This window comes from Hemiscyllium ocellatum, chromosome 28 (genome assembly GCF_020745735.1).
Source record: "Hemiscyllium ocellatum isolate sHemOce1 chromosome 28, sHemOce1.pat.X.cur, whole genome shotgun sequence".
In the NCBI taxonomy this organism is placed as follows: domain Eukaryota; kingdom Metazoa; phylum Chordata; class Chondrichthyes; order Orectolobiformes; family Hemiscylliidae; genus Hemiscyllium; species Hemiscyllium ocellatum.
The window spans coordinates 27,514,463-27,540,910 of record NC_083428.1 but is presented as its reverse complement, the minus strand read 5'-3'; the positions used below and the strand labels follow the sequence as shown (position 1 = coordinate 27,540,910).

At 41.9% G+C, this 26,448-nt stretch overlaps 1 protein-coding gene across 2 annotated transcripts in view; it reads right to left on the bottom strand.

Annotated features, from left to right (window-relative positions):
- acsbg2 (acyl-CoA synthetase bubblegum family member 2) overlaps nt 1-26,448 on the bottom strand; it is a 55,019-nt gene that overhangs the window by 17,262 nt on the left and 11,309 nt on the right. For both annotated transcript variants that reach the window (XM_060846122.1, XM_060846123.1), the window contains exons 3-8: nt 18,063-18,175; nt 12,702-12,970; nt 10,455-10,543; nt 5,348-5,468; nt 4,166-4,246; nt 898-1,047 (exon numbers count right to left, since the gene is read on the bottom strand). In XM_060846122.1, coding sequence (XP_060702105.1) covers nt 898-1,047; nt 4,166-4,246; nt 5,348-5,468; nt 10,455-10,543; nt 12,702-12,970; nt 18,063-18,175 — 823 coding nt within the window. The remainder of the gene's footprint in view (nt 1-897; nt 1,048-4,165; nt 4,247-5,347; nt 5,469-10,454; nt 10,544-12,701; nt 12,971-18,062; nt 18,176-26,448) is intronic.

Below are 26,448 nucleotides of genomic sequence, written 5' to 3'. Positions count from 1 at the left end.
GGTGAAGGGAGTTCCCATACTTGTACTGTGTTTCTATGTAAATGCAGGACGTGCACAACAACATCCAGTTAGGTGCCCTGTGAATGATACTGCATTTAAAAAAAAATCCAATATCACAGCAAAGCTTATAATGGATCAGTTCAGAGAATGGTGAACACGAAATATATAAGCTAGCTATAAATACAGCAGATAATTACAAAATTCAAGTAATATTATGTATTTGACTGCAATTCAATTTAAGCAGTTTTGAATAGTGAAGCTTTTCTTTTCTCACTCAGATAACTCAGTCAGGTTGAAGAGAGGTTTGAATGACAGCAGTCCTGGATTCAGCTTGACGTGGTTTTCAATGCCCAGCGAGTAAGCATCCTCCCTCCACACTTCAGTGTGACAAACTACAATCTCCCTCCGAAGCCCAACCTCATCTTCAATGCTGAGGTTTTGGGCCAGTGACTACTTCCCACCCAAAAGCAGTGGGGCCACCACAATGACAGCCTGGAGGCCAGTTTATGAAACACAAAAATCTTAAAATTATGTCAGAAGTGCACCACCAAGAAGTGTCCTCCCTCTCTCTCGCTTTGCAAGCTGCATCAGCAGCTCCAACCTCTCATTGCTGAGGTAGGGGAGCATTTATTGAATGGAGCTTCTAAAGGCAGCCACTTAACCAGGCACTCGCTCAAAAAAAAATAAAGTTCCTCTGGGTAGCTTCCTGACTGTCATGTCCTCACAACTGTGGACTGGGTCTCACTAACGAATCTTCAGCCCCTAATCGATTTCAGGCTGAATTGAGAACTGAAATGATTTAACTTTAAAGTGATAAAGGACTTTCCTTAAAAAGCCTTAATAGGCCATGACATTAAATGTGACCAAGCTGCAACATATTAACAGGACAACACTTACATTATCGTGGCTCAGCATGACTCCCTTTGGCGTTCCAGTGGTCCCCGAAGTATAAATGAGTGTGCAACACTGATTCGGTTTCTGGGTAGCGATGATCTCATCGAGTTGTGAATCCGGCACATCCTTCCCAAGCTGCATGAACTCTGCCCACTATTTGAGATACAAGAAAGTATATTATCAGAGAAATTGTCCAAATTGAATACAATTCCATTTCTTGAGAATACTCTACACTAGGGGAAGAAAAGGGGCGGCTCAGTGGTTAGCATTGCTGCTAGGGACCTGGGGGTTCAATTCCTGCCTCGGGCCAGGCCAGTGTGTGTGGAGTTTGCACATTCTTCCACCTCCTCCCCCCACCACGGCCACCCCTGTGTCTGCATGGGTTTCCTCCGGGTGCTCCAGTTTCCTTCCACAGTCCAAAGATATACAGATCAGATGAATTGGCCATGCTAAATTGCCCATAATGTTATATCCATTAGTCAGGGTAATTGTAAGAGAATGGGTCTGGGTGGGTTATCTTCAAAGGGTCTGTGTGGACTGATTGGGTCAAATGGCCTGTTTCCACACTGTAGGAAATCTCATCTAAAAACACTCCAGTAAAATTGGTCAGACACATTAAGCCCAAGTTGGCTTCCTGTGCTGTGCCAAATCTGTATAGACATTTCACTTTCCTTTTCAGAATGTCCTGTAATACTTTATCCAGAGCAGGTCATAGGGTGCAGTGTTATGTTCGTTTCGGTCCATGAGCTACTGTCCAAACCTTAGGCACCAGTCCAATTTCCAGAGATTCCTTAGATATAGTTGTTCACAGACGAGAAAATTGGAGAATCCCCAGCGTGTAGAAACAGGCCATTTGCCCCAGCAAGTCCATATCATCTCTCTGAAGAACACTACACCCAGACTCCCCCCTCTACCCTTATCCCTGTAACCCTGCATTTTCCACAGCTAATCCACTTAACTAACCAACACATGTCTGGACACAACAGCAATTTAACAGCCAATCCATCTAACCTGCACATCTTTGGACTGTGGGAGGAAACCAGAGCATCCAGAGGAAACCCACACAGACATGGGGAGAACATGCAAACTCCGCATGGACATTCACCGAGGGCTGGAATTGAACCTGGATCTCTAGTGCTGCAAGGCAGCAATATTAACCACTGAGCCATCATGTCACTTGTTTTTTTTTAAAAAAACATTCCTGTATTGAATTTACTTGTGCCTTGTGGTCTATCAGTCTCCTTAGATCATCAGTTACTCACCTTTTCTGAAACTTCCAATTCAATTCTCATTTCCTCCATTGCCCCACCCAGCACCCTAACCCCCTACAAAGAAATTCAATTTCCACACAGCCTCAATAAACACTGAAAATAAAGTCAGGTATCAATGCTTTATGCTTGTTATTGTGTTACCTTTGAAAAAGTTCCAACAGCTTTTCTACATATAAGTCACAACAGGTAGGTTTAGGAATTCTTTATATTTTTCAAAAAACAAACAGGCTTTCCGAACCTCATTTTCTATTTAGTTTTATCAAACAGTTTCTTTTCTGATACATTCGTTACTTTGATTTTCCATTTGACTTGGTTGGCAATGTTAATCAATAATTTATAAGCTAGAAATAAATGTTGTTTTTAATCCTTTCCCTCTAGCTTACTTCCATTGCTGTCCTTTCCCCACATTACCCTTCACAGAATCCACTTATTCTGCACTTTGTTAACAGATATCTTAAACTTGATCTACATACTGTCCTTCAAGCCCCACTGCTCTGAGTCCTAATCCTTCAACCTCTACTGTTCCAAGGTTAAATACTTGTATTGTAACTGGTTATTTGGTAGTATAATCCAGAGTACTGCTGAACAAGAGGCACACTTTGTTGACGGTCTTTGTATTGCACTCATGAGGAGTGTGTGTGAGTAAGTGTGTGTGAAGAATTACACTGACAAACAATTGAGAATTGTCAGTCAGGCTCATTGTATAGTGCACTTGTATGTGCTGGAAGCTACATATATTAAGACATGGAGCCTGTACTTTGCAGACAGAAAGACATTTGCATGCACTGCACCTATTTGAACTCAACAAAGTAGGTGACAGCCATTTGCTGTTTAACTCCTTAGGCTATATTAGCCTGACCAGAATCAACTTGCCTGGTTTAAAAATTAAACAAAGCCAGCAGTTAACTATCAATCATTATTGAGACATATTTTCCAAGCCAACAACGGTACCCACGTCCACTTGCTAACCAATCAGCACTTTATACTTCATACAGTATAAAGTTTTCCCTTTCTCTTAGCATTCATCTGAATTGTCCTGATTAGTGCTTTGACAGTGTTTTTTTAAAATCCCCTGCAATACTGAGCTTATTGCTCTCTTCATAATCATAGACACAACCTTAAAATGCCACTGTAATGTAGTCCCTAATGTCAATCTGACATTTATAACAGGCAACAATTCAATAGTGTCCACAATCATATTTCAACGATATTAGCTCTCTTGTCGTTTAGCTACACCAGTAACATGATGCAAATGTAGTATACAACTCCCAACTGTAAAAACTTTGCATGTTTTATAATTTTACTGTACAATAATTCATACACAATAGAAATGCTGGATGACAACACAAATAAAAATGATCAAGGTAGGCAACGTAGCACACAAAGTCAGCAATCATAGTGCTCTGTTCAGCCATAACCTGAAAAGATGTCCCACGCACGTCACATGAGCTCCCAAATAGGAGATTTGATTTCATGTAAAGTCGGAGCAACATTATTCAGAATTGGATAGTGACAGCAGACCAGGACAGGAGAACATTTCCACGGAGCAACCTGAAGTGCTCGCCGTAACCATCAAACTGACAGCACAGGAGGTGTCTTTAAATATGACCAGGCAGTTATCAATTCCAACTCTTCAGTTTGTTTCCTTCTAGATTCTCCATTTATAAATACCCAATCAATTCTGTTTAATGTAATGTTGCTGACCTTATCTCAGTGTGGGTCACATTGCTTCAAACCTTTCTTTGTTCACTGACTAACCTCTGCCTGGTAGGTGAAATATGCAGAGAATGCAAAGTATGATTGTCAATTACTTGCAGGGGAATGTTAATGCTGTCAAGCAGCTAGTTATAAGTGCCAGAGATTTTGAGGCCAACATTGTTTAAAACATTTTTTGCTGTCGTTACATAATAAGAATAAACTGCTTCAATTATTTGAATTCTACACTGGATTGGAATAAATAAGTAGCAAAGTTTCTTTGGCTCAATCTTGGATATACTTACAGTGTAAAGATTTGGTCTCTTATCCTTCAGTTCGTCCTTGTACTGTACTATTGCTTTTAAGTGTGGAAGCTGATCCTGAATCTGAAAATAAAGAGTTACGTATTACCTGCACGCAAGACCCAAAGAGTACAAACATATGCACAAAATATGCATGCGATCATATTCCATCAAGGGGCAAAAAGGTCCTTGATATTAGAATGCAAAATCTCAATTCTTTCACAGACATACATAATTTTCTTAATAAATGATCAATAATACCAGAAGATTTCAACTTGAGACACCACAATCTCAACAGTTAGCTAAATTGTAAGAAAGAATGTTTGAGATAATCATGGAAAGAATCAAGATTAGAAACAAAATTCTACACATAGCAGGTACTTTGGAATATTTGGTCACAAATCACAGTGAAAATAATATATCACTTTCAAAGGAAAAAGTTCGATTATTGAAAAGATCGAAAAGGGTTTGATGTTCGTCCAGAAGAGGAGAGTTGGATGAGTGGGGAAAACTACTGGCTTGGAACTGACACACTGCCTGCTAGTGTGTTACAGCTCTCCATAGCTGGGAGGCACAGTGGCACAGTGGTTAGCCAGAGACCCGGGTTTAATTCCTGCCTCAGGCGACTGACTGTGTGGAGTTTGCACATTCTCCCCGCATCTGCGTGGGTTTCCTTCCACAGTCCAAAAATGTGCAGGTTAGGTGAATTGGCCATGCTAAATTAGGTGAAGGGGTAAATGTAGGGGAGTGGGTCTGTGTGTGGTTGCGCTTTGGTGGGTCGGTGTGGACTTGTTGGGCCAAAGGGCCACTTTGCTGTAAGTAATCTAATCTAAATGAGTGTAAAGTAGTAAGAATAGAAAACAAAGGCATTGGGTAAATACAACAAAGATAAACATGAGAGAGAGTGCATGAGCACAAATAGAGAGGTTGATACAAAATGGTAGAATGTAAAATTTACATGGTATTCTCAAGTAATACAGTGCACTGATCAGAATAGGTATATGCATGATATCGCTAGCATTGATTAATCTTTTAAACATATTTGGTTTAAAAGAACACAAGCCTAAATGTTACAGACATTAGCTAACACATACAGGAAATAATTACTAATTCATGTAAGAATATGTTTTTTCCTTTTATAACAAAACTTCATTCACTGAACAATTTAATGTATAGCCCACAAACCTGCAAGATCTTCTGTAGTTGCTTGTTGTTCTCCACAACCAAGACATTAGCTTCACTATCACTTGCTACATATTGACAAGCTTCAGGAGAATTTGTAGTGTAGATTCCAACGGCCAATCCACTGTATGAAAAAGAGGAAAGAAAATCTTTAGAAATGCAAGGCTCAGAAAATCAGCAACTGTTTCAGTGGCCACTCCCCCACCTCACCCCAAAAAATCAGATAAATTCATCAGAATGACTGCAATCACTTGTACTGAATAATGGAGAGAGAAATGGGGACCTGCAACTCTGAGACCATTTAAATAAATGAAGGGCACAAGAGAGAGAATCAGCAGCAGGACTAAGGATCAACTGGTTCATATTCTCAGTTATAGCTAACTCTGCACTAGGAAGGATTTTACAAAGCTATGAAGGTCAGATTATATACCTTGAATTACATTCAAATGTATTTACTAAGAACTGCCTAGTCAGCAAGTTTTCTAATTATTTCTTGTGTTTCTTCTTCAAAGTTAACTGGATTCCGAATTTATCATCATATGCAAATTGAGAGTTATTTACTTCCACTTGAGGTCATTAATATAAATTAATAATTACAATGATTCCTGCACTGACTTTTTGGAACATCATCGCCTACCTTCCTCCACATTATCTTTTACTTTTACACTGCATTCCAGTTCTTAGTCAATTTATTTGCTTTTCAAATATTTGTTCATTGACTGCAAATGCCCTTACTTTTGTTTTAAGCTGACCATGATACAAGATAGAATGGTATTTTCACAAAGGCTTTTGAAAATTTAGGTATGAGATTATCACACAACACCAGGTTATAGAGCAACAGATTGATTTGGAAGCACTAGCTTTCAGAGCACTGCTCCTTCATCAGGTGGTTGTGGAGGACACAATTGTCATCCACAACCACCTGATGAAGGAGCGGCGATCCGAAAGCTAGTGCTTCCAAATAAACCTGTTGGACTATAACCTGTTGTGTGATTTTTAACTTTGTACACCCCAGTCCAACACCAGCATCTCCAAATTATGAGATTATCAGCATTGTCCGGTTTTATTTTTTGCCCATGCTAATTTTAAAAAAAACTTCTTAGAAAGAATCACTTCTTTCCATATACACTGCAGTACTTTTCTTACCACGGTTAAGGTGACTAATCTTTAGTCCCCATCTTTATATTGAGCGGTTTGTCAGTCCTCTGGCATTCTCTGGACTTCTCGACAAATACCTTTGTTATCCCCTTCTTAATTTCTTCAAATATATATTAATTGGCATACCATTTGGATCTGGGATTGTGCCTTCTTTCAGTTTTGATAAAAATCAATTTACAAACTTTCTTCACTACTCCACCGATATTCCTTGTAAACTCATCCTTTAATGAAATGCCTATTCCTTTATTAGCAACATCAAAGACAAGATGGTTCTTTGGTACTTCTGTCATTTCTTTATAGTAAGCTGTGCATTTACATTGCTCAGTCCTTATGTGTGGCTCTATCTTTAACATCTTTCTCTGTGCCCAGAGGATCCTTTTTGTTATTTGTTTTCCTACTTGTTCATGGTTTGGTTTTGTAATTTATTTGCAGTCCTTTTATTTTCAAACTTTGCCCGTGAACACACTCACCTCTTTTACAACTTATTATTGTCCCAAGTTACTTTCAAAGTTAATCCCAAACTTATCAAGGTCAGAACTGTAATGGAGTGTTAGTTGCTGAATGAATATATTGTTTATGGTGAACGGTAATAGTGTGGGGTGATTAGGCATTTTCTTTTATGTGTTCACCTTGATATTTAACCTGCTGTTCCTGTGGAGACTTGGGAGAGTCTGTAAACAGGACATGCCAGGAGGTACAAGTTCTGAAACTGTTGCTATTTATACATCAAATGTTATAGTCATCAGTGGAATCTCACATCTCTAGGTATATTACAAAGAGAGAATGAATGAGAATGAAGAAAAGAAAATTAAAGAACAGACAGAAGGGGGGGGGGGGGAAGAGAGAGAGGGGGGGAAGAGAGAGAGAGAGAGAGAGAGAGGGGGGGAAGAGAGAGAGAGAGGGGGGGAAGAGAGAGAAAAGGTTAGGGGAAGGACAACAGAAAAATGTTGGATAAGGGAGAAACAAGACAGTGGAGAGAATAAAGGGCAAAAGAAACAAAGAAAGGAAAAGAGATAGAAAAGAACAGGATGTTTGCTCATCAGACTTTTGGCAAAGGGTGCAATTTAGTGTCTTCCGGAATGTGATAAAAGCAGGCTGGAATGAAAGTACTTCAGACGTTTATTACATTCACGTACCCAGAGGGAAGAACGGTTGTGCCGTGGAACCCTCAGCAGCTGTGAGAAGCAGCATCAACATACTGTTATCAGCAAACATTTTTAATTAATGTTTATATATGCATGAGGCACATCCGTAGACTATGACTCACAAGAAAGAAACTCAAAGGGGAATTGGACTCAGAGTCAATGCCCTACACAACATTTTGCTGTTTACTTTTGTTTAAACACAAAGATCTGAGTACAGTTAGGCTCGTGAATTTACTTTCCATGTAGCTACCGGTTAACTTTTAAAATTTGGTTCAGATGAGTCAAATCGTTTTGGTACTTTCTTCACCATCATTAACAATTTGTTGAGTTTATATACAATAAGACGAAAATATAAGTGACTGAATCTTACATTTTCTTTGGCTTCGGATGAGTTTTTGATCGAACTGTTGTTGTGAGATTCCATTCAAGAGAGCTGTGCAGTGTAGATCACAGAAAAGAGGGGATGGATTTTTAGGGAGCTGAGGGCAATGAAAAGTTAGCACAAAAGAGGAGTTGGTGCCTGGGGCAGATCACCATGATTTTATAGATCAGTGGGGCATGCTCGATAGGCTGGATGACCGATTGTATTTCTTACCTTATGATATTTTTGATGGCGTCTTACTAAACTCATCTCATTGACTCCTTACCCTAGCTCTACAGCATCCTTCATATTCTCAAGCTACTCACCAAATATCTGCCAAAAAACCACTAACCCTGGCAACCACCCCATTTTTAAAAAGCCTCTGTGCACCAGCATTCTGAAGCTGTCCTTCTTGGGCAAGGATGGGAGCTGAATCTGTCACAGGAGGGGAAGATGGTGCAGCAATTCTTTGACAGGGACCAGGAGCTCCTGGTGAAGGGAGGGATATGGAAGAGTTCACTTTCCAAAGGGCTGGCAGTGGAGGCCACATCATCTGACCCCCTGGCAGCCTGATCCAAGGTCACTATTCAGGTCAATGCCATCTCAACAGCGAGGAGGCATGACCAGCAGTGTCCTAAGAATGTCAATGACCTTCTCTGTTCGCCAAGGGTAAGTGCCACACTTTGTCTCTGCCAAAGCTTCACACCTCTTACCAAGGTTCACTCCCTCTTCCATTCTCACCATTGCCTCTGGCAGACAGGTACATGGGAGGTCTTCATCGCCCTGAGACTGCAGGTGTGACCATCGGGCTGTCATGGAGAGCTAAGTCTGCTGAGGAGGTGCACAAACTCCATCACCCCAGCCATTGGTCCTCAGGTCTGAAGGCATGGTGACAGGGATGTAGGGAACACTGGACGTCCAGCTGCTATTGCAAGATTGGAAGCTCAATATTACGGAGGTAAAATCGGGCCATTAACACCCCTTTATGTGCAATTTGCCACACCAGTTGACAAGCACAAAAGATCCAGTGATGGGGGCTCATGTGGCATAGTGGTTGTGTCCAAACCTTTGAGCTAGGAGAATCCAATTCAAGTCCCATCTGCTCAAGAGGTATGTAACAACCTCTCAAAGATCCAGTGAACTGCTTCTTGGGACTGGACCTTGCAGATTTCGTGTCTGATCCGGCCACCACAGCCCCCTTTTAAGACTTGGCCAATCTAATTAAACATAAGGATCAACAATGTCACTTTAGAAACAGGAAGCAAGTAGGGATCTTCTTCTGGATTGTTGATTAGATAATAATATCCACTTTAAAATGATCTGGGAATGACATACAGTAGCTTTATGTAGTACATTCGAAATTGAAAGGTTGTAGACATCACACTTGAGGATGGATGTGAAGATGTTGGCGAGGGTGCAGAAGACAGATTTGTCAGAATCATACCAGGGAAGAGGAATCCAGTTATGGAAGTGGATTGTGAAGGTTTCCTTGAAGAGAATCATAGAATCTACACAGTGTGGAAGCAGACCACTCAGCCCATCGAGTCACTAAAGGTCTGAAAAGCATCACTCCCAGACCCATTCCCATAACCCTTCATTTTCCCAATGGCTGACCCACCCAGCCTGGCCATAATGGGCAGTTTAATATGGCCAATCCACCTAACCTGTACATCTTTGGACTGTGGGAGGAAATCTATACAGACTCTGGGACAATGCGCAAACTTCATGCAGACAGTTGCCAGAGGATGGAATCGAACCTGGGTCTCTAGTGCTGCGAGGCAGCAGTGCTAACCACTCAGCCCCTGTACCTCCCGAAGGCTGAGAGGAGATTGATAGGGATATTCAAATCAACAAGGAGCTTGAATGGGGTCGACAGGGAGAAACGATTTCCTCTTGTTAAAAGGATTGAGAACAAGAGGGCGCAGTTTTAAAGTAATTAATGAAAGAAGCCTGAAGAAAACAACTTGCTGTGTGTAAGAGCTTAAGTTCTGGAATGGACTGTCCAAGACTGTGGTAGTAGCATTCAGAAGGGAGTTACACTTTTATTTGAAAGGGACTGATCTTCGGGGGATAACCGGGAGAATGATCATTTTTACTTATTATCATTCCAAGAGAACCAGTGCAGAGAAAATTGTCTGAATGCCCTTTTTCTCCATTGTACGAAATCTGTGACAGCCGACCAACAACTGAGTTAACACACATTAACTTCAAGGAAAGATCAAAATGGGTTTGAAGAGGTTTGCTTACACTTAGTATTAAGATTCATACATGCAAGATGAACATTTGGATAGGTACCGGAGGGATGCCACATTGAAATGACTGGTTGTTTTTTAGTGCAAAAGAAAGGCAAATTGGAAGAGAGCTACATTGCACGCAGCAACAAAGTGATTCTCATAAAAGACTACAATTTCTGCTAACCCAGTCTAATCAATCAACCGAGCCATACCCTGCCAAGATTGCTCCGATATCTGCAATGAACCACTCTGGAGCATTGAAACCCAGGATTCCAACACCGTGGAAACGTTGGAGTCCAAGCTGCAAATAAACGCAGATATTAAACAAAATAGAGTCTTCGCGAAGGTACTTCATGTACAAATAAACACATTGCAGTCCGCAAAACACACAAGAAATAAGTTGTTTTCACAATAAGCAAACATTACTTCAATTTTAAAAGCAGGTAGACTATCCAACACCATTTAGTCACTGTAGCAGGTTTGGATCTCCATAACACTCCATGCAATAGTTTTGGGTTGCTGAGCTGCACAGAAATAAGCTGTTGATTGATTTGGGATGTCGAGTGGATGCAGATGGAGACTTCATTGTAAACTAGAGGAGAAGTGATGAGGTTCCCTGGTGGTGGTTAATTTATGAAAAAGATACCATGGGTGATTTGGTTAGGGCAAATAAAATGTTCTTGCCCACAACTGAACACTTGTGGATATAAAATTTGGGAGAGGAGGTCTTTTAGGGTGAAATCATAGTGTTCCTACCTCTGAACTATGAAGGTCTGGGTTCAACTCCCACTTACTCCAGAGGTGCATCATAGCTTATAGGAATAGGTTGATTAAAAAGGTACCTAGAACTGGAAAGGACCTGTACAATGGTTTTTTTCATCAAACAAGTAGAAAACCACTTACAACCTCTGGAACCTGAAATAGGCAATTCAGGTGGAGTTAGAGGGCTGAGAATGGGAAAGTGAATGCTATTCAGGAAAACAAACTGGGATCAATGTTACAGGTATAAATGGGAGCTAGGAGAACAAAATAAGAAAGGCAGAAACTTGCATGTGATCTGCAAAGATGGTTGGGACAATGCTAAAATTGGTCAGTATCTTTGGTTAGCTCTTGAAATTGAATTGAAATGAGTATACTCAAATTTCAATATTGAATCTCTGAGGAGAAAGTGAGAGCTGCAGATGCTGGAGATCAGAGTCGAGACTGTGGTGCTGGAAAAGCAAAGCAAGTCAGGCAGCATCCGAGGAGGAGAATTGTAAAACCTGCGCCCACACCTTCCCCCTTCCCCCCCACTCCCCCTCTGCCCAAGGCCCCAAAGATGCCTTCCACATACATCAGATCTTTACATGCACTTCCACACATGTCATTTACTGTATCCATTGTTCCTGATGTGATCTCCTCTACACTGGGGAGACAGGCGCCTACTTGCAGAGCGCTTCAGAGAACATTTCCGGGACACCCGCAACAACCAATCCCACTGACCTGTGGCCGAACACCTAAACTCCCCCTCCCATTCTGCCAAGGACATGCAGGTCCTGGGCTGCTTCCATCGCAAACCTTAACCACCCAATCCCTGGAGGAAGAACGCCACCTCAGGACCCTCCAACCACAGAGGAATGTGGATTTCACCAGTTTCCTTGTTTCCCCTTCCCCCACCTTATCCCAGTTCCAATCTTCCAACTCATCACCGCCCTCATGACCAGCCCATCTTCCTTCCCACCTATCTGCTCCACCTTCCTCTCTGACCTATCACCATCACCCCCACCTCTCTCGCACTCTCAGCTACCTTCACCCTAGCCCCACCTCCCTCCCATTTATCTCTCCATCCCCTTGGCTCATAGCTTCATTCCTGATGAAGGACTTTTGCCCGAAACATTGATTCTCCTACTCCTCGGATGCTGACCTGCTTGTGCTTTTCCATCACCACACTCGCCACATTGAATTCCCTCGACCAGTTACAGAAAAGACTCCGGAAGTTGCACTGGAGTGGTATTGCAACCTGCATGATCTGATGGGTACACCCTGTCTTGATTTTGCTCAGCCACCAGTCAAAACACATTTTTCAGCCCCATAGAGAGAAAACAATGGCCCCTAAACATCAGGAAAATGATTTTGGAAAATGAAGTCAGAATAAGAACACTCTCCCTCCCTGCATTAACTGGTCTCTTCCATCTGTCCAGCCTTGGGACTTGGGGTGAACCAGAAGTAAGCAGCCACTATTGAACGGTGTGGGGGCATGTGACTGCCACTTGCAGCTGCTATGAATTTGAAGCATGTAACCTGAAGAAAAATGTACATTGCCACATCACAAACTTTGCTTATTTTAGTATGGCCATTTAACAGCTAGATTCATGAATTAGATTAGATTTTTAACCATTAATTTTCCATATAATTAAAAAGCAATAATATACTCTGAACTGGCAGGGTTTGCACATGCAGAAAATATTAGTGCTGTCTACCTTCAGAAAGCTTTTTGCAGCACCTCTACATTCATTATAGTACTGCTTATATGTTAGCTTCATCCAGTTTTCACCATGCTTTGATGCAAGAGCGATGTAGTCCCCGTACTTCCTAACGGACTCTGTGAACATCTGGTGGACAGTCATTGGTGGCTGTCCTGGAGCATCGGAAACATCCATCCTCAGCTTGACTTCACCATCCTTCCTGGTGGTACAAAAGTCTGTACCAGTTGAGCCTAAACTCCGTGTAACTATCTGTAGTACATCTCCTAAAGGGGATTACAACAAGCATGTTTTAGTGATATGACTTTGCTTCCACTGGCTGTAAGTCATCAAGGCCTGTCCACATCAGTTGAGAAATTATGCTGAAGCATTTGCACTGAGTAGCAGACTAGTCTTTGCAAAGTTCCGGAAATAAATGTACATAGACATGAGATTGTACTCTAACATTTCACACATCCAGTTTCAACAAACACCATACCCAACCAAATTCAATCATCACCAGCAGCAATAGTTCTGAGGACTAGCTTGTAACAGAACCACAAAAGGTGGCTTTGTATTCATTCATTCATATGATTTCCTGATACATTCATATTAGTCGGGAGCACCTTTTAAAGTTAAAACATGACATTAGTAATAAAGGAACATAAATGACAAATACAATTAAACCAAGATCAAGAATGATGACAGATGGACAATGAAACCCAACAATGGAATGCTCCTCTGTCTGGAGGAGACGTAGCAAACTCTTTGGAATCACAGGATGCACACAATTACTGAGAGGGTGAACCAGATGAGCTGAGTGGAATTTGTGTGAAAAATCAAGATTCCAGTCTTGGTTGTATTGGCTGTGATAAGCCATCGAGCAAAGGTAATGCATCAAAAAGTGACAAGGCAATATGATAAATCTCACACTCAGATTAATGTATCAAAATGACGTTTCACATTTAGATTAGATTAGACTTAGATTAGACTTACAGTGTGGAAACAGGCCCTTCGGCCCAACAAGTCCACATCGACCCGCCGAAGCGCAACCCACCCATACCCCTACATTTACCCCTTACCTAACACTACGGGTAATTTAGCATGGCCAATTCACCTGATCCGCACATCTTTGGACTGTGGGAGGAAACCGGAGCACCCGGAGGAAACCCACGCAGACACGGGGAGAATGTGCAAACTCCACACAGTCAGTCGCCTGAGTCGGGAATTGAACCCGGGTCTCAGGCGCTGAGGCAGCAGTGCTAGCCACTGTGCCACCGTGCCGCCCAACATTTATTTCATAATTTCTCCTGGTTGAAATTTCCAACAAAAGTCAGTTTAGAATTAGTTTGAACTGTGACCATAAAGACTAGCTAACTTCATTTGGTACCAAACCATCACAGTATCTGGGGAAGCATGATTCTTGCCTAGCTCAAACAGGTTAGATATCAACGCTCTAATCAGGGGCATTTAAAATCTAACCCGTCCCAAAACACTGCTGCATTGAAAAGGGGAGGTTGGGAGGTAAGGGAGATGAAGCTGCACAATCAGGAGGGATGCAAGAGGGTACAGGTAGTCCTTCTATAACGTAATGGTTGTGTTCTTGTGCAATCCCATATTATAGAAAAATCATGCCTTAGAGACAACGCTTAAAATGTTGGCTATGTAATCGCATTACAGTCAACGCACGTTTGAAAAATTTGTGCTTTAGAAACACTGTCCCTAATTGGTCAATCACGTTACAGCGAACTTGCGTTGACGAAACAAACGTTATAGCGGATCGACCGGTATTCTAAAAATATGAATCAGAGGGGTCAATCATTCTGCCCCTGAAGCTTGCTTCCCCATTCAATAAGATTGTGGGTTACCTGATGGCAAAAGTGAATCCTGTCTGTCTCAAAAACATTCCAACCCCTTACTTATAAGGATTGCTATCAGCTGCATGCCACCTTATGCCACGTGGGGAGGCTATCTTCATTTGGGGTTGGTGGGGTGGCCACTAGGCCATCGGTGGAGGGTACACCATGCCCCCTCCTCACCCCCACCAATGGAATGGACACCCCCCTATTGAAAGTGATCCCCCTCCTGAGAAATATACAGGCCAACTCATTTCACTAGGACTTAGCGAGGTCAAACTAATTTACCTACATTCCTTCGCTCTTCACTCTGCTGCAAGTGAGGCTGAAGAACTGCCAGCCCTCTGATTGGTTGTCAGCTTTGGGAGGCTTGGGCAGAAGTCCTGGAACCAAGTGCCAATCTGGGGGTTAATGCTACCAAGGTTCCTGAACCTGGTTTCAGGGGAATTTTCTATGGACCACACCTAGAAGCATTAAATTTAATCCATCAAATGCTCCATTTTCCCTTCCCTAAAATTTAAAGCAGGCAGGTGGTGGTGAGTGAAACTAGCATCTGTTTTTAAAAAACCATAAACCTGCACACAAAACATACCATTTGTACTCAAGGACAATCAGAGTTGGAGAAAAAAATGCCCTCCCAGTGACATCCACACCCCATTAACGAGCAAAAAGCAAAAAAAAAAATGATTTGATCATGATAAATTCAATAACAAAAATTATTTTCTATCCTTCTCTTCATGTGGCTTGAGTGGAGCATAAATTAAATGCTCGTTGTGTACCAACTACTCCTTTCTGTTAAATCAATACAGGCCACTTCATAATAACCTATTAACTATTCTCCAAACTATCATGGAGCATTAACCAAACAGCTAATATTGACTCAAGCTGAAAACTTTCCCCAAAGTAAGCATCTGACAAAGAAAACGCATGTTGTGTTTTCATCATCACTCGTCGATGGCCTTGCCTTGTGCCTGAACAAAGTGCAGGAAAGCAGCTTGCAGTTCGACTTCTGGCTACTACCCAGCAAGGGGAGGAGTGAAAATGCACCAACTGTACAAACTGCTCAATGAAATCCCACACATTCAGGGTGGGAGCCTGAGATAATAATTATCCACATCCATTCCCTTAATTCTCCAGACTCAGCAACTTGAAAGATCCCCAGAAGAGTCTTCACGCAATGTAAATAGTCCCAGTGTTTTTTGTTGATATGCAGTGACAGTACAAAGGACTTACATTTCTGGTCTCAAAAGACCCACTTTCTTCAACTTAAAAGCAAATTTTCCATGCCTGTGAAAAAACAGGAGGCTGGTGCGCAATGAAATGGAAAATGTAATTTCAAAGCATTGGTCTTCAGTTGTAATGTTCAATTAGAGTTCACCTTTGGGGCAAAACAGAAGAATCGGGTTCTAAAATGTGGTTCTTCCTTTCTGACCCAGAATTACTTATTGCTGAAACTAGGAGTTCAAATGCCCAGCACTTTCCCATATAAACAGTGCTTGCCTCATTGAACACAATCATTCGTCACTGTAGAAACAAATAACTTTTAACCTTTAAGGCAATAGAAAGACTGAAGTTGCATTTCTAAAGCACTTCTATGTTTTCACATCCAAACCATTTCATTTCCACTCAATTACTTTTGAAGTGAAATGTAGTGGCCCCACATTACTTAGGGAGTATCACCTACTAACTTACACCCATCAAAAGATTCAGGAAATAACAATAAAGCAACATGCCAGCTATCAACAACCTGCCCCAAGAATGTCATGAGCAAGCCTGGCTTTGCACAAATGACATAATCGCATAAATGAGTTAATTAAAAATAAAACAAAATCTGTTTACATTTGCCTGGAAACCCATTGACATAAACCCAGATGGAAGACATTTCAAGTAGCCTAATCCATGCAAATGATTACAATCAAGTTCTCACGCAACATCCTCCAGTATTGTGAAGGGAAGTGTGGTTGCCAGGAATTGAACTAATCTTCAACCAATGGACTGAATTCTCTGGTTTCATTTAACAGTTGGCTTCAATTGACTGCTTTTACTTGTCCTTGAAAAGACCTCAGACCAACAGTAAGTTTACGTCACTGAGGTGCCCTTCTTTGCTCAACAGGACAACGTTTGGACTCACTTCAAGGGAATTTAAAACAACTTAGATAATTGCAGCAGCTATAGGAATAAAAACAACAAAAATCTATTAGTCACAGTAGCTATGGATGAGTAACACTGCATTAATATTGCCATTGAGATCTTTATGTCAATAGATTAAAATTGGAACATGAGAAACACCTCCAAATGGAAGTTGGAAATACTCAAGTGTGAACTGGTCCTGACATATATCATGATCTCCAGTGGAAAAGCCACACTACTGTTTTGTTGACATTACCTGGTGTGCAGAAGAAATCCTTCCCTTCTTCAACTAAAACACATTGGTCACACTTCAAATTTACTGTGTTGGTTATAAATCACTTTGAGATGTGCAGTGGTCACGGAAAACATAAATATATAGATATATATTTTTATTTTATTTCCCCAAAAGATTCAGCAAGGTCTTTGACATTGAGATGGGAGCCCAATGTAACCTCTCATCCAGAAGATGGCCAATAATTCATGTCTGCCTCAGTGCAGGCACATTCTGCTGCAGCTTATACAGTAGCGCCTCAACATATGAACAACCCCGTTCATGAACAAGTCAGTTTACGAACAGGACTGTACGCAAAGTTTTGCTTCAACGTATGTATGAAATTCAAGGTACGACTGAAGGTACGAACGCAAAAAGCCCGTGTGCAACCACATGGTTTCATTGTTCTGCTTTGCTATGCGCTTGCTGAACGCAAAAGCTCTTGGGACCCCACGTGATCTCATTCAGTTAGTCTTTGGTGAGTGCGCTGTGAACAGCCTCCAAGCATTCTTACGCTATCCAAACAATGGGAAAAATTGATTCAGGTCACAAACTTTTCGGTTCGCGAACCGGGTCCTGGAACGGATTAAGTTCGTAAGTCGAGGCGCTACTGTACTTGACAGGGAGGCAGGATGTCACCACCAGAGACAGAGACAGACATCACAGGATCCACTGTCCTAGGCCCCAGCTTGAAAATAGCTATCCCTCCTCCTGATCCACCCCAGATCCTAGCTGTTGGGCTCTGAATGTACCCTATCCCTAGTGACCAATTAATCAGAAGAACATTTTCCATCTTTCCAGTTAATTCTCTGGATGAAAAAAAGGAGAAACACACAAGCTCAGCAGTCTGTCGTCTGTCAAGGAAGATCACATGGTGAGATGATTCAATGCATTGAAATAATTAACTGCCCCAAGGACACGTTCTACTCTGGGATCTGTTGTTTTGGAAAAAACCAAAAGCAAGAATAAGGAATAGGTTACTCATCAAATCCAAGTCTTGTGGTTTAATATTGTGATCTAGTAAACCCAGGAATGCAAATGACATTACATTAAATATACATTAACAAGATACAAAAGTACTACACCAGTCACCGAATCTTCTTAATATAGGAGCACACTTACTTTTATCAGAAACCTCTTCCTTTTCTGGCATTTTATCAAGGTCCAAGTTGTCGACATCTATATCTGGTGTAGAACCAAAATCCACTGTGACTGCACCATGAGCGGTCTCTATGCTGTTAGTGATGACAGAAGTCATGAGTACACATTATATTGAAAGTTAATAGATTCACATCCTTCTAAATTGTTGCAAAATGGTATCTACAGTTTCATTTTATATTTCTGAAGGTATTCTGTTCAACTGGTCGATCAATTTTCTTGGTCAGTGCCATCTAAATTTATCTAGAACCACAGAAACAGGTAAAGATTCAGCCTTTTCCATCATGCCTAACCAATATCTTAATGCAGTAGCTTTAACGTCCCTGCTAAACAAAATAAGACCTCAGTTTAAAATTTCCATTTGACCCCCAGCTGCAACAGGTATCTGTGCGCGTAGCACAGTGGGAAGGGGACAGTTCCACATTTCAACTATGCTTTGTATAATTTTCTGATATCACCCCCAACTCCACAAAATGGCTATGCTCTAATTTTTAAAAGGTGTAGCCCCCTCCTCCTCAAGTTTCCCACCAGAGGAAATAGCTTCCCTCTACGTGTCCAATCCAATCATTTTAAACACTTCTGAGTGAACACAAGCCTCAACTATGTAACCTATCCTCATCATTTACCCCTTTCAGTCCTAAGATCATTCTGGTAAATCAGCACTATACCCCCTGCATGGCCAATATATCTTACCTGAGATATATAGTGCCCAGAACTGAACAGTATTCCAAACACGGAATTTAATTTCTTTTATATAAATATTTTTATTGAAAAAAAGATTGAATACTTAACAAAATTATAAAACTACAAAATAGTATAACAATCCAACAACAATAAACGAACTACTACTCTACTCCACAAAGAGTTTAAAAGAAAAAATCCAACCATACAATTCAATAAATAATTAAATAAATAATTAGACAACATAAACTAAATTAAATTAGACTGAACCAAGGCAAAGTAAATTAAATTAAGTTACAACACCCAGCGCAACCCCACCAAAGTTCCCCATTAACGGGAGCTTCAGTTGGCATTTGGGATTCTACCTCCCAGGGGCCCCTGACCCACCAGACACAGCTCTCATGATTACACAAAGGCCCTGACCAATATAGCTGACAAGCCTGCATCCATATAGTTCAAAAAGGGCTGCCACGACCTATAGAAGAGTCCGGTTTTCTGGTGCCCCACATTTGCAAGGAAGTACAGGGGGATGTGCTCCATAGTTAACCAACACCAGCCCGAAAGTCCTGGGGAATTTTCCAATATCCAGCTCAGAATATTCTTCCTTGCACAATATGAAAGGATATTAAACAGGTTCTTTCCATGCGCATCTAAAGAGGGGAGATTCAGCAGGCCCAAGAGGAGGGGCACCGGAACTACCTTGACCTCTGTTCCCAAGACCCCTTCCAAAATACTCGCTATAGCGCCCCAATAGCTATGAAGCTTGTGGCATGACCACAAGCAATGAATAAGAGTACCAATAGCTGTTTTACATTTGGGACACATTGGAGACGCTCCTTCCTTAGGTTTCGAAAGCCGTTCAGGTGCGAAATAAGCCCCGTGGAGAACCTTCAATTGCACAGCCTACATCTTATTACAAATCGAAATCTTCCTCACGTTCTCCCAAATATCCTTCCATGCCTCTAACAAGATCTCCACTCCCAATTCCGGAGTCCAGATCCCACACAGCCGTTCAATGTTCTATGTGACACTACCTCCTAGTAAATGTAGAGGGTACTGATCGAGAGAGTATCTGTGGGCCCAAGTACTCTCCTCTCCACATCAGACTTATAGGGATTAACCAATAATGTAGTCTTTTTCTGCATAAAGTCCCAAATCTGAAAATAACTAACGCGGTCCATCCAAGACAGTTCATGTTCCTGGCTCAGCTTATCGAAAGACATCATGACCTCCCCCTCAAATAAATCTCCCAAACAGGAAACTCCTCTCAACTCCCAGAGCCTAAATCCAGAATCCATCGATCCCAGTTGGAATCCTGGCATTCCTACTATGGGAGTAAAAAGGGAAGTTTTTCTAAATTGCCCTAGCTTTGTCACATGCTTTAACCATGTTAAGGACAATTGGACTTCTGCAGTGCTCCAGGTCAGTCCTCATCTTGTCCATAAACAATAAATTAATGAGGAGGCATTTTGCCTGGAAGGACTCAACATCCAGCCAAATTGACCTCGGGTCCTGGCAAGGCCAGTCACATTGGTTAATAGGGAACTTAATTGATATTTCTTAAAATCTGGAAAGTCCACCCCCCCCCCCCCACCATCCCCTGCGGGAGCTGCAATTTAGCAAGCTTAATAAGAGGCCGCCTGTGGCGCCAGATGAAAGAGCTGAGCCATCTGTTAAGCCTCCATAGTGCTTGTCTAGGCAGCATCAAAGGGAACATTTGCATGGGGTATAATAAACTAGGAAGAACATTCATTTTAACCAGAACCACTCTACCCAACCAAGAAATTGGAACAGCCTCCCAATGCTGAAGGTCCTGTTTTATCTTCTTTAGCAACTGCACAAAATCAGTTTTGTATAATTGATCAAAGGCCAGAGCAATAAAAATGTCTAAATACAGGAAACCTCCCTGTGGCCACCTGAAAGGGAGTCTGATTCCATCCCCAAGATCGGGTACTCCGACAAAACCCCCAAAAGGCATGGCCTCCGACTTCATAACATTGATTTTATACCCAGAGAAAGGACCGAACAAATTTATCACTTGTATTACGTGGGGCACAGATATTGGTAGGTTCATTGGAAAAAGAACATCATCTGCAAAAAGGGTGATTTTATGCCCTCCTGATTCCACCTCCAGAGCAATTGTATTGGGGTCCCTTAGGATTGGGGTTGCTATATAATACTGCCACCCACCTGGCGAAAAACCCCCAAGACCAAACCATTCCAGGACATAAAAGTAGTACGGCCACTCCACCCGATCAAATGCTTTCCTCTGCATCCAGGGAGATTACCAAGCCTGGAATTGACCCTTGCTGGCATACCTGGACCAAATGCAGTACTCTTCTAATCTTGTTAGAGGACTTGTGACCCTTAATAAAATCTGTCTGGTTTCCTTTACAATGGAGAGCAATACCTTCTCCAAACTCAACGCCAGCATTTTTGACAAAATTTTAAAATCCATGTTTAATAGCGATAAGGGCCTGCACAGAGCACAATCCTCTGGGGCTTTCCCTCTGTTGAGAATAAGGTAGACATTAGCTTCTCTCGAGAGAAAGGGAGGCAATCCTCACTGTATGAATAGTTCTACATGTCCAACATTAACCTGGTCAATAGGTTTATAAACTCCTTATAAAACTTGCTCTGAAATCCATCTGGGCCAGGCGCTTTATTGCTCTGGAGCTACCTCACCACCTCCTGAATCTCTTGGATTGTCAGAGGAGATACTTGCTCTGAAGTTACACCTGGGAGGTCCATGGTCTTAAGAAAGGACTCCACCTTTGCCAACTTGTCCTCACAGCTCTCTGACTGGAACAACTCAGAATAGAATTTCCTAAATGCCGCGTTAATCTTTTTGGAATCGCAAGTGAGAGAACCAGCACACTCCCTGATGGATGTGATAGATTGGGGGACACTCTCCTTCCTGGCCAGTTATGCCAGGTGTCTACCCGGCTTATCACCGTACTCGAATAACTTCTGTTTCGCAAAGGAGATCTCCCTCTTTGCTGTCTGGGTGAGTGCAGAATTCAGAGCAGCCCTGAGGGCTGTAACCCACTGCAACTTGGTCACAGACAGCCTATTAAAGTATGTCATCTCGGCTGCCTTCAACCGGGCCACAAGCTTACGCTGCTGCTTTCCTCTCTGCCACTTCCGACTCGCTGAGTAAGAAATAATCAAACTCCTTGCATCGGCTTTGGCAGTCTCCCAGAAAAGCAACGGATTACTGTCCGTACCCGAATTAAATGTACCAAAAGATTTTAAATCCCCGCTAAAAATACTCCGTAACCTTACCATCCTTCAGGAGGAAAAGATCCATGCACCAATGCCGCAAGCCTATCCCATTGCCTCTGGCTTTAACCTCCAGATACACTGCTGCATAAACAGAAATGGCTACATTCCCAATTCTATAGGTCATCACCGAATCCAAAAAGGCCAGAGGAGCAAAATATAGGTGAACCCTAGTGTGGCACTTATGTGGGTTGGAAAACAGGGTAAAGTCCCTACCCTCAGGGTGAAGACATCTCCACACGTCCACCAGTTGTTTAGATTGCGAGGATATGCCTGCGAGACCCCTGGACATCCTGTCTACCTCAGGGCCCATAAGCTGACTAAAACATCTCCCCCTATAATAGTATGGCGCGCTCCAAGGGCCATCAACCTGGAAAGTGCATCTGTTAAAAATTTGAGGGGGTGTGCCAGGGCACAATTTACATTCAAAATCCTGTACTCCTCTCCATGTATTAAAGCTTTGAGGATCATAAACCATTAATATTTGGCATTAATTTGGTCTAACAGCCGAAACGGGTGATTCTTCTGGATGAGTACAGCTACTCCTCTGCTTTTAGAATTAAAGGAGGAGAAAAACATCTAGCCACCCTCCCTGCTTAACTTAAAATGCTCCTTATTGCCTAAATATATTTCTTGTAACAGGGCTACATCGACCCTTTCTTTTCTAAGGCTTTAAAGTATCTTATTTCTCTTAACCGGTGGATGACACCCCTTAATATCCCAGGCGCATCATTTAAATGAACAATTAGCCACAGCTGTCTGAGACACCCCATAACCCTCTAAGAGGAAAAGCCCCACTCATTACACGCCGAGTGAAAACTGTAAAAAGATTTGTATAAACCAGAAAACACAACTACAAAAGTTACCAAAGCAAAACATTTAAAAACTACTTCTACAATGAACCAATACATAAAACAAATAAGAGGAGACTTTCTCCCTTACCCATACTGGGCATTTACACTACCCACTAACCCCTCCATGGCTCCTTCTAGCTGATGTCACGCCCCAAACTCAGGTAAAACAAAAGTAAGAAAAAAACCATGTGTTTTATAATAAGAAAATTAGAAGTGGGCATTCAACCTGTCTCACCTTTACTTTGACCCCGATCAGTACTGATTTTAAAAAAAAACCCAAACCCCACCCCCATCCCAGACCAAGAAAGAGAAAAGAAAAAAGGGAATAATAGAAGAAAGACAACGGAGAGGAGAAAGAAGGAAATTGAGATTATTAAAATAGCAAAACCAGATAAATAAAACACTATTGTCCATATTACTAGAACCAGCCAGTCTATTTAAAAGAGTCCAAAAAGTCCTTTGGCTTTTCTGATCAGTCAAAATTATACACAGACCCTCCATGGCTGAAATGTAGCACTGCCGGATATATTACAGAGTACTGAATATTCATGTCTCTCAGCCTCTTCTTTACCTCATCAAAGGCCTTCCTCTTGCGGATCATAGCCACAGAAAAGTCCTGGAAAAGCATAATTTTTGATCCCTTGTATATCAGGGCCTGTGAATCCTTCTCCAGTGTTCTGGAAACTTCCAACACCATTTGTTTATTTCTATAATGCGGAAGTTGCACTAGGACCAGTTGTGGGCGCTGGTCCGATCTGGGCCTGCACACCGTGACCCAGTGGACCCGCTCGACTCACACCAGACCCACCTCTACCTCTAACCCAAAGAACTGCAAGAGCCATTGCTCCATAAAGCGGACTAGCTAGCCTCCTTCCGCCCGTGCCAGCCTCTCCAGGGCCTGAGCCCGACCGCCGAGGATTCTGCTGCGGTTTCGGAAGCAGCAGTCCATTGCTCCACCTCCTTCACGGGCTGCCTGAGATGCTGGATCTCCTGGTCATGCTTTTACAGCATGGCTGAAATCGGTTCCAGCCTGGTCCGGGTCTCCTCCATCGTTGAAATCAATCTTCTCTCGGATTGTCATGAACTCCAAGACCAGGCTCTGCTGAGCAGGTAAGTCCATAGGAACGTTCATGGAGGCCAACACTGTGGCTGAGGGCATGTCCGTTCCTGTAGGGGAGTGCCCTGCTTGTTGTGATCCTTGAGGTCCTGAACAACAAAACTAACACACAGCAATTCTGGGGACCAAAGACTGCCAATATTTGCCATAATAGCTAAAAAAAGGGAGGGTAAATTCAGAGCTCACCAGGGCAGACCTACTGGATCGCCGCCATCTAGGATCTCAAATTTCATTTTTAATCATGTGTCACACACATGCACACTTAAGATTGCCCTGATGTCCTGCCAAGGATTCTCGTTAAAAATCAATGACTTACTTATATAAGATATTCAACACTTTCTTTAGCTCCTGAGAGTGAGAAATGCAATTTTAATTCATGGCAGGTTGCAACCAATTGGTGATGCAATAAATAAAAAAGGGACTGTGGAGAACAGCGAGTGCTTGGCCTTGAGGTTACTGGCTTATTGAAGGAGCCGATCAATCCAGTTGCAACAGAAGCAACTGCACGATTTGTTCAATTATCCACATAACTAAACAATCATTTTAATATTTATTCAAATCAGAGTTCTGGTAACGGTTTCAGAGGTATTTGATTAGGTTGAATCATTCAAGTTGGAGAGACATCCACTCTGCATTTTCAAAGAAAAAAAACCTTCATGCGCAAACGTTGATTATACAATTCTTGGTTTAGGTGGAAATCCAGATATTAATTTTCATTTTGAGGAGCAAGCAGTGAGTCTAATATCTATTGAAAAAGAATGGATTATCGTACAATCACTTATTCAGTTGTCCAAAGTTATCTGGCCTTCAAATCTTAAAGTAAGGTCTGGTGCTGTGCTATTCTACTAATTCTCAAAGAATCCTTTCCAATCGACACAAGATCTAGTCAAAGCTTTTCTGACCTTTCAAAACCTTTTCCAGGGGCAGTGAAGATACTGTAAATGCCCTAGTGAGCCAGAATTAAACAGTATCCGCAGTCTCCAATATGCAAAGCATAAGAATGACAAGAGAGCCAAAAAGTAAATGCACACAGACAACCATTTTAATAAGGATTAAAACTGAAGTTTGAAACCATGTTCAGAAAAATAAAGTCTTGAATCTCTGGAGCAGGTTTACCGCTAGTGGAAATACAACACAGCAAGGTAGCAAGATCCCCTTGGAAAAGTATACAGTTCCCATTCCAAGTGAAGGGGACTGATCATGTTGAGAGTTGGGATTGGTCACCTACATAGGGATTCCAATAGCATCAAGGGACAAGGGGAATATGCAGGAAAGTGGAGTTGAGGTAGATGATCAGTCATGCTCTAGAACGGACTGAAAGGCTTACTCCAGCAACCACAGTCCTCACTAGAAGCTACATCAGGTGATATAGAAGTTCAGCCATGAAGTAACGAATGGTACAGTTGGCTAGAGGAAATCACATGTCCACTCCTGTTCCTCATGTTATCAGAGACAACCAATTCAAACCATCAAAAGTTAGTAATCTTCAACCTTTCTTGGACTCAACAAAACTAAGGCAAATTCTCTTAAGCAGGAAGATAATGGAGTAAGAAGTAATTAACCTTGAACTTCTGCAACAAAACTGATGCGAGTTTTATGTAGGGTCTTTTAGTAAAAGGGTAGAAAGAAAAATGTGTCCATTCTCATCCCAAATTACCGAGCCATCCCACAGATTGGATTTTTGCTGTGGCTGAACACAATTAGTCTTCTGCAGTAGATACAAATACAAAACTTAACCAGGGAGAGAACTTGGAAATTCTCTTGGCTCAGAACAAATATGGTCTTAGCAGAAATCAGGTGCAGTGAGGAGAGGATGGATTAAGAGAAGTTGACAAGACAGTTAACGATACAGTCATGAACATGAGGGTGGAAGTGAAACTGTTGGCTAGTGGCAACCCCCTCACTCTCAAGAAACTCTTTCAAGTGTAGGATGAGGTTTAATGGCCACGTGATTGACAAAGGGAACATGTCAGGGCTACAAGCTGACCTTAAAAATGTACGTTGCAGACAACAGGGTAGAATTTCCATACAAGAACATTAAAAGGACAAGAGCAGATGTAACATTGAAAACTGGAATCTGTGCAATTCATTTCAAAATCATAGGATGTCCCAAAGGCAATGGCATACTTTGGAAATGTCGTCACTGTTGTAATGCAGGAAATTCAATAGCCAAATTGTGCACAGCAAGTTCCCAGAAATAGCAATGTGTTAATGACCAGATAATCTGATGTGAATTAGGATTAAATAATGGCCAGGACAAAGTATAACTTTTTTGTTCTTCTTCAAATCTATCACAGGATTTTTTACTTTTATCTGTGAGGACAGTCGGTGACTGAGTTTAACACCTTGGGGTGTCACGGTGGCTCAGTGGTTAGCACTGCTGCCTCACAGCACCAGGGTCCCAGGTTCGATTTCA